This window comes from Dipodomys spectabilis, unplaced genomic scaffold (assembly GCF_019054845.1).
Source record: "Dipodomys spectabilis isolate Male_0828 unplaced genomic scaffold, ASM1905484v1 ptg000294l, whole genome shotgun sequence".
Taxonomy (NCBI): Eukaryota; Metazoa; Chordata; class Mammalia; order Rodentia; family Heteromyidae; genus Dipodomys; species Dipodomys spectabilis.
Window position 1 is genome coordinate 2,270,148 of NW_024870971.1, and position 9,366 is coordinate 2,279,513.

Genomic DNA, 9,366 nt, shown 5'->3' on the forward strand with positions numbered 1-9,366 from the left:
TACAGTGAAAGCAGGGATTATACTGTGGGGGAGGGACTATATTTAAAATTTTAAATGTTTGTATAACACATATCTGGAATTATGATCCTTGGGATGAGCCATGAGAGAAAGTATTAGTAATTCTCTGTATGTATGAGAATTTCCAGAGGCTGTCTATAGCACTTTTAATTCTCAGATAGAAAGTCTTACTGTCAATTCAACTACTCAGTTTCAATGTCAAGTTGCATTATAGAACTGTGTGCTCTTTGATGATTTTGGCCATTTTTCATGAGTTTAAGAATTCTCCATAAAAGTACAGATGATATCCTAGTGCTGGTGGTTCATACCTGTAATCTCAGTCATGCAGGAGGCTGAGAGCTAAGAATCATGATTTGAAGACAGCCTTGGCAGAAAAGTCCATATAAATTACTTTTTAAAAAGCCAGAAGTAGAACTGTGGCTCAAGAGGTAGAGATCTAACCTTGAGCATAAGAAACTCAGGGACAGAGCCCAGGTCCCAAGGTCAAGCCCCAGGACTTGGAAATAAATAACTAAATAAATATAGATGCTGCGAAGCATTTCACAGCTAATATTTAGCAAGAAAATCATTTCCTAAAATATTCCCTGAACAAGTAAATACTACATAAAAGAAATATATGAGGTCCTTAAGACATCAGCTGAACATCATTTGCACAAATGAAGTTCTTAACCCTAAAAATGTTCCTTCATGGAACTGCAACAATGAAAACATTCACTCATACTACCTAAATTGATCAATTTGTATTGTCATTTATATAAATTTATGTAATTTTCTATGATCTACATATGTTGTGTGCCCATATTAATACTGTAGATATTTTCATCCACTGATTTCAAAATTGTAGCTTAAACACAATATCACATACATGGAATTACACACAAACTAATTTTTTTCCTTGCAATACCATAATGAAAAACAGGAGATGAAAACAACCCCTTCATTTTATGATTTGACTTACAATTATAATTTATACTTTCCTTTTGCTTAATTTTTCTCTCGTAAATGGATATGTATCAATTTTTTTCCCGTCAGTCATGGGGACTGAACTCTGGATCTAGGCACTGTCCCTCAGCTCTTCAGCTCAAGGCTAGGGCTCTGCCACTTGAGCCACAGCACCACTTCTGACTTTTTCTGCTTATGTGGTGTAGAGGTATTGAACCCAGGGCCTCATCATGCAAGGCAAGCACTCTTACCACTGAGCCATCTTCCCAACTCTATTTATCAAATTTTTATGCCATTGTAACCTCTTTCCTTTTGTAAATACAATTTGGATATGTTTGAAAACATTTTCATAAATATTCTAAAACTTTTGTGTGCCAATCTGGGGATTGAACTAAGGGCGTGGGTGCTCTCTGTGAGCTTTTGTGCTCAAGGCTAGTGCTCTGCCACTTTCAGCCTTTTTGGTAGTTAACTGGACTTAAGTGTCCCTAGGACTTTTCCTACCAGGACTGACTTCTAAACACAGTCCTCATATTTCAGCCTCCTGAGTAACTAGGATTGCAAGAGTGAGCCAGTAGCACCTAGAAGACTTTAAATAAGTATGAATTGCTTAATCTTTATCACCATTTTGCAAAGATGATTTGTGAATTACAAAAATTACAGCATTTCTCATGATTTTAAATACTTGCAAGTTGTGTGATTACTAGCAGCTGGTAGTGATGCCTTATGGATTTTAAGGCTAATATTTAACAAAATTTATTGTATACAAAACCATGCACACAATGACAGTATATTAATAAACTTATTTTATCCAAACGTTAAAAAATCTTCTTTAAAATACAAAACAATGTAAATCTTTTAAAATAAAACATATACTAATTCCAAGTTTCATAATCTCATGAATTAAGTTTCTATGGCTCCTCTCTGAAACAAAGCATACTGCTTTGCCACTCATTTCATATTTTCTGCCTTGCAGAATTCTCCCACTTGTCTTGTACACTGTGCATTATTACCAGAATACAGATTAAAGCAATATGACCATTTTTGTTAGCTAAACTTTTACATCATTTTTATTTCATTTCATCAATATTTGCAATTAAATGTATTCAGATTTTTCCTTAATAATAGTGAGCACCAATTGATTTGAATGTTAAAGAAGAATGGTTCTCAGATATACATAGAAAATTATACATTCCTCTTTTGGCAAAAGCTGATTTTCTGAAGTAGTTTGGAATCCTAAGGATTATAGAAATCCTGCTATTTTGAAATGCTTAAAAGGGAAACCTCTGTATAACTTGCCAACTGTTTACTTGTAATTACAATTTTTCTCCCAGTTCTCCTTTAATGTGTACTTTGTCTTCTTTATTATTTCAGCTTCATTGCTAATAATCAATGCATACTCATCATTAATTCATTTTTAATGAGTTTATAATTGATACTGAATGTCCTAACTAGTTATTCCTGATATTTTATAAATTTTTTCTTGGAAACATTATTTCCATTACACTGCTTTCCTGAAATTTCAAACATATTTTGGACACATGTATGAAGAGAGTTTGTATGAAGAGTTTGTAAATACACTGACCTTATGGACATACAAGTTTTTGAAATTGCAATTTGATATGAAGTTTGAAAGCAAGAGCCTAGGACAGTATTGTAATCAAGATGGTTCTGGCATTGTACTTAAGGCTGTATGTCACAAAATAATAGTACTTTACACTTATGATGTTAGAACTGAGAAACTTGAGAAGATGTGGGCTTATTGGAATTTAGAAACTTATTTTTGAACTTCATCATGGCAGTTTTTACATCTTGATTTCGCAAAGTATAGATAACTGGGTTCATAATGGGTGTAAAGATGGTATAAAACACAGACAAGTTCTTCTCTGTCACAAAGCTGCTTTGTGGCCACATGTAGATGAGAATGCATGGCCCAAAGAATATGAAGACATCGATGAAATGAGCTGTACAGATCGAAAGGGCTTTAGATGAACCTCTGGAGGAATGATTCTTGATAGTAACCAGGACAATCACATATTAATTAAATAAAAGAATAAAACAGGACAAAGCAATAATGCTACTTGCTGAGATCATAAAGAAGCCTTGAATGTAAGTATCCACACAAGCCAGCTGTAACACCACAGGAAGGTCACAGAAAAAGCTGTCTACCTTGTTGGGGCCACAGAATAGTAATGTGAGAGCAAATATAACCTGGCTCATTGAATGGATGATTCCCACCACCCAGGAAGCTACCACACGGGCAATACATACCTGGGGACTAATGATTGAAGCATAATGCAAGGGCCTACAGATTACAATAGATCTATCAAAAGACATAACCATTAGTAAAATAATCTCAGTACCAGTGAAAAGATGCAAAAAATATCTGTGTAATACAGCCATTAAAAGAGATAGTTTTATGACTAGTTAGGTAGTCTGTAATCATCTTGGGAGTGGCAAAGGAAGCAAGGGACACATCAATAGTAAAAAGGTTGGTAAGCAAGAAATACATAGGAGAGTGCAGGTGAGAGTCAGCAGCAACTGTGAAGATTATGAGGCTATTACCCACCACTGTTGCCACATAAAACAGTGAAAACACCATAAAGAAAAACATCTGTAGCTCCCAGGAATTAGAGAGCCCCAGAAAAACAAAGTCAGACACAGAAGACACATTGGCCATGACCAAAGTCTTGGCTCATAGGTAGAAAGAAGTCTGTATTAACAAAGAAAATAATAAAAGGAAGCATTATTTAATTGAAGTAAAAGTTCTATTACTGACTGTCTACTTTCAAAGACTTTCTCCTCTTTGAAAATTTACAATTCTATTTTATGCTTCTATTGGCTTAAAAGGAAATTATGTAATAGTAGGGATAAATCATTCTGTAAAACATGTAATCATATGGATTGAAAAAAATTTTTGAGACAAAATCTTACTATGTATTCCAAGATGGACTTCCCCTTCAAACTCCCAAAAGTAGAGGTAAGTAATGCTCTAAAATTCCTTGCCTGGAAATATCCTTGTGATTCTCAATAACCAGCAAATGGAAATAATATTATACATATCTTTATAGTACTTTTATATTCATCCATGAACTCATTTTTATAATCGAAATGATAATGGCTAACATTTAATAAGCATTTATACTGATAATGTATTAAACACCTTCAGAGATGCCACACACACAAACACACATATAATCATTTGGAATTTATACATGAAGATACTCTTACTGAAAAAAAAAAAAAATATATATATATATAACTATATCACAACATCTTTTTAAGAACATTGTTTTGAGGCTTTAAATACACTCATAGGACAGTTATAAATTTCCAGAGAACTGTTAACACGTTTTCAGATAAAAATTTGAAACTCAGAAAGAATTCTTAAAACACACAAGATTGAATGTCAAGTTTACTACAAAGAATTTCATTTCTTTGGGTTGTCATTTTGCCTTTACTGAAATATCATACTCTTCCCTTTTATAATATTTGAAATTCTACAGTTTCAAAGTCTACCCTGTCTCCTAAAAGACTTCATGGAAAGAACTAGAAATATCAAACTCCTTTGTCTCATTTCTCTTTGACTTCTCCCACACAATATTCCAACATATGGCACTGTTATCTCAGCTTCATGGGATAAAAGTTAGAAATGAGAGTGGAATGGTCAAATGAGTGATGTCATCCACTAAATTATTTGTAATTCACCTTTGCTTACCAGGTCTATTGACAGAATCAGGACTTCAGATTATTTAGTATTAAGTAGCTTCTGACAAAGATCATAGACAGTATTCTTAAGCACATTTTAAATAACCTACCCAATTCATTACTTATTGAGCATCCATAGATGAAGTGGATGTTTAGGGATTTGGGAATTGAGCAAGAAATAATTTTGCAATGGGATTTATTAAACAAGAACAATGTAGTAGTAAGCTCACTAAGAGAAGATTTTTCAAGAATCTTAAGAGAATTTACATTAATTCTTTTTTTTAATCCGGACAAAAGTAATTGAGAAAATGGAAGTTGGAGAAGTCTTTATTTCAAAAGATGGTAGATAATACTAAGTACAACAAAATACAAAGTACAAAATAAAAAGAGTGGTCTTGGTCACTTGTTACTGTAAGTGAAAGCAATGCAGGATAAAATCCAAAGTTTTGGCTGTACTTCAATTAGAGTTCTTTGGAGATATTGAACATCCATAAATAAAGCATTGGTTAAAATAGAACCAATCAAAACTGTTGTAAAACAGCGATACTCACAAGAGAATATGTTGGAAATGATCTATACTACTTGGGGGAGTGCGGATTGGAGGAGGAGGGAAAATGTGAGAAAAAGGGAGGGGGTAACAAGTTTGACAAGAAATGTACTCACTACATTTGTAACTGTAACCCCTGTATATCACCTTGACAATAAAAATTTTAAAACAAAATTATTATAAAACTAGTTTTCAGGGATCATGGATAAAAGCAAACTCATTCTATGCTGTATATGCTTACTTGTGGTGAGATCAGATATTAGCTAGAGATGTAGAAAAGTAAAAATAATATTCTAAAATATTTTTGTCATAAAAGAAAACAAAATCTTATTGTAAAATTGTAGGCAGGATTATGATGTGTCAAAAGCTGTATTTTGTGTGGATTTATCTATGTAGTTATAGGAAAGGAGAACTTTAATGTGGGCTAGTATTAAGTGACATAGGTGTAAAGAATTAACTTTAGGGTATTAATAATATGAATGGAATTAGCCCTAATGGTAACTTTCATTATGAATAATAACTTTCATTATGAATAGATTCCTTTACTAGCTACTAACATATTACTATCCAGGATGTGTCTGTGTAGAGCCAATTTTTAGTAATAAATTTTGGCTACCTTTTAGTACATATCCTATCCCTCAAGGAATCTTCCCATGCTGTGTGAAAAGCATCATTCCTTGGTGAGATAGTTTTAAGTTTATGTGTAACTTTCATATTGTTTTTTTATCCCACCACTAGTTCCTAGGACAAAAAGAATAAATATAAGAAATATTTATTCTAGTGTAGTACTTATTGTAATGGAGTCCATTATGATTATAGACATAAGCAATATTGTTAAGATAAAAATCATCTCATAATTGCACATCATCTGAATGATTATACCAGCAGATTTTTTCCACTCTTGTGGTTTGAAATTAGTGTCTGGGCACTGACCCTGATCTTTTTTGTTCAAAGTTAGTGCTCTACCACTACAGTCATAGCTCCTTCTGGCTTCTTAGTGCTTAAAGATAAGAGTCTCACAGACTTTCCTGTCCAGATGGCTTTGAACTTGATTTTCAGATCTCAGTTTCATGAGTAACTGCGTTTACAGACATATGTCACTGATGCCCAGCTTCCTGCACAATTTTTGAAGAAAAAATTGAATTAAATGTACACAAAATTATAAAGATCCCAAAAGCAATTATTTAGGAGAACTAGTTTGCTGTTCATTTTATCTATCTTTATCATTTAATAGAAAGCTACAATAATAAATTTAGCCTAGTTTTTATCTAATACTAGACAAGTGGATAATAGAACAGACTTGATGGTCAGAGAAATTTACACATTTTTAGTAACTGATTTTCCAAAATAGTATACTGATAAAGAATATACTTTTCAACCTGGTGCCAGTGGCTTATGCTTGTAATATGAGCTCCTTAGGAAGACCTAAAATATCTATTCAAAGACAGCTGAAGTAATGAAATCTGTAGGCCACTATCTCCAATTAACCATTGAAGTTCCAGGCTGGAGGCATGGCATAGAGATGTGAGAAAGGAAGCCAAGCAAGTGTGAAGCCCTGAGTTGAAGTTGCAATGCCAGTATAATCATACACATATATACACCAATACTATAAATTATTATAATTATAATTGTAATTATAACTAAATAAATTCCTCACTTTCTCAGTATCTGAATACTCTGAGACAAGAATAATTTGAAGTTGACATGGCTCTAAATAGTGAGCTATTTTATAATAGAACATTGGAGAAATGATTTTTGGCTGTTAGGCAAAAAATCAAAGAAAATAAAATATTAAAAAATTTGATTGATAAACAGCTAAATCATGATTGAAACTTATACTACCTAAAAGATACATTAAGTGAAAATATATGCTATTAACTTGAAAAAACATACTAGTATCAACAATGCAATAGAAACATATATGTATAATAAAGGAGTAACACTGACACATTGCACACACAGATTGACATGGTGAATTGAAACCCCTTGATATACATATATTTAGTAAAACAAAAGAAACTAATGAATTTCTGGTGATAACGTAAAATATTCATACATTTTGGAAAACAGCTTGGCAATTTAGATTAAAAGAAATGTATAATAATCATATAACCCAGTGAAAATTCTTAGGCAGTTAACCAAAGGAAATAATACATGGACATTGTTTATATTAAAAGTAGAAGGGTAGGCATGATTAGAGATCCAGCCTGCCAAAAGTAAGTGAGATGCCATCTCAACAAAAAAGAGCATAGTGAGTTTCACTTGTAATCCAAGCTACTCCTGAGACATAAGTAAGATGATTACAGTCAAAAATCAGCTCTATTAAAAACTTGGATAAACGAACAGTACTCCAAGCATTAAAAGGTCCTGAGATTAAGCCCTAGTATTTTTTAAAATATAAGTAAGAGTGGTCAAAATGGTGGACTTTTTTCTCTCAAACATTTGGGGAGGAAAAAAAATCAGTAAATTCATAGCTCTGGGAGAGTTGAGTGTTGTGAAAAGGAGAACAAGAATAAACAATTATATAAAATAGATGAAAACAAAAATTATTGAAATTTAGATTTATAAACCAAAAAATGAACTTAGAGCACAAGAAGAAGGATGCAAAAGAAAAAGAAAAAAGATGAGCTTCAGAGAGGTCCACAACTATATACCCTCTCTAGCTCTAAAAAAACATCTTTTAAGATTTGAGATCTACATGCTGTCAGTTCTAAGTGTTTGGGCTGCAATCAAGTGGAAGTTACTAATGCATGGAAAGGAGACACTTATGAAAGGCCCACTGGCATTGACAATCCCGTCTGCTGGTGAAATGGAGGGAAGTCATTACAAAACTCACCTTCATCAAAACCTCTCGGTTCATTTATCTTTCCAGATTTCATGTCACCTTACTGCCAAAGTTTTGAACTGGTAAAAAAAAAAAAAAAAAAAGAGCCGTTTTTGCAAAATAACAACTCTAATTTGAATGATATCCCAAACAGGCTAGTTTTCAAAGGAGGATGATCAAGCAATGATGGAGGTGTTTCCTTTGGAATTCAGAAATCTTGGTTACAGATTTATTACTGACTACATCCAGAGCTCCAGGCAGGCAAATAAAAACAGTCCAGGAGTTTGAAATATTGACTGTTGATTCCAAAGACAGATAGTTATAATCTAAAGGAAAATCGCTAAGCTAGTTCTGCCTGTCTAGTGGAAGACCTGCTCATTAGCCAGTTCCTAGTTGAGGTCAATAGACTATGTCTTGTTTATTCCAGTGACCTACAAAGTAGACCTTTTTTGTTTCAAAAGAAACTATGGTGAACTTTTTGTTTGTTTGTTTTTCCTATTCCATGGCCCTCATGCTCCCGTTTCTCTCATCTCTGATTTTTCTATTTCTGTTTCTCCCTGATCTATACACCAGTCCTCAACTGGCAACTATTGTTAAATATCAAACCATATCTTCCTTGTACAAATTACATTGTAGTTTCTGTCAACCTCTTTACAAATTTTCATTTTGTAAGTACTTACAGGCAAAATTGCACCTGCCAGAGTAATAGATACTGAAACCCCTTAAAAGACAAAGATGATTCTGTTATGCTTCTGTTCTTCAAAGTTATTTATTCCATAATTTATGTAGAAGTCATGATGAAGTTAGTTGTCTGCCTAGTTATTTAATTCCCAGAGCCAGGCTCCTTAAAAGGAAATGAAAGAGATGCCATTGGTTGATTATGAGTAGTTGTGTCCCTTCATGTCTCCCCGTTTGAGGGGATTTAAATGTTGCTGTACTAAATGAATAAAAGGAAGTAAGCCGAACTTACCTGACAGGAAGTCATGTTCCGATTGTAGCCTCCATCAGCTATAGCACCAATCCTTGTTCCTTTGTTCAGAAGCAGAAACTATACAGAAGTAGGTACCATCAGGGTTTCCTTGGAGAGGGTTCACCCAATCCTGTGCTGCAGGAATAGTCTAATCATTGGCCAAAGACAGGACCAGATAGTTGCCCTTCTTCTGCCAACACCTGGTAGGGACAGCGAGGAAGATCCCAAGAGTTAGAAATCGAGTGGATAGCCTTTGGCCTGCTGGTCGTGTTTTGACCTGAACTTGCCACAGTGCCCACAACCACATGAGCACCTCCTCAGTGGCATGTGCCAGGTGATGTTACAAAGGGCCATGTTGGG

The 9,366-nt window shown here is 33.8% G+C and overlaps 1 protein-coding gene across 1 annotated transcript; it reads right to left on the reverse strand.

Moving 5' to 3' along the window:
* Positions 1-2,685: 2,685 nt before the first annotated feature.
* Positions 2,686-9,021, reverse strand: LOC122126956 (olfactory receptor 4K2-like). Its single transcript, XM_042701500.1, is given in 3 exon segments — positions 2,686-3,334; positions 3,336-3,646; positions 9,007-9,021. Coding segments are annotated over 3 exon segments (975 nt in total).
* Between the last annotated feature and the right edge of the window lie 345 nt (positions 9,022-9,366).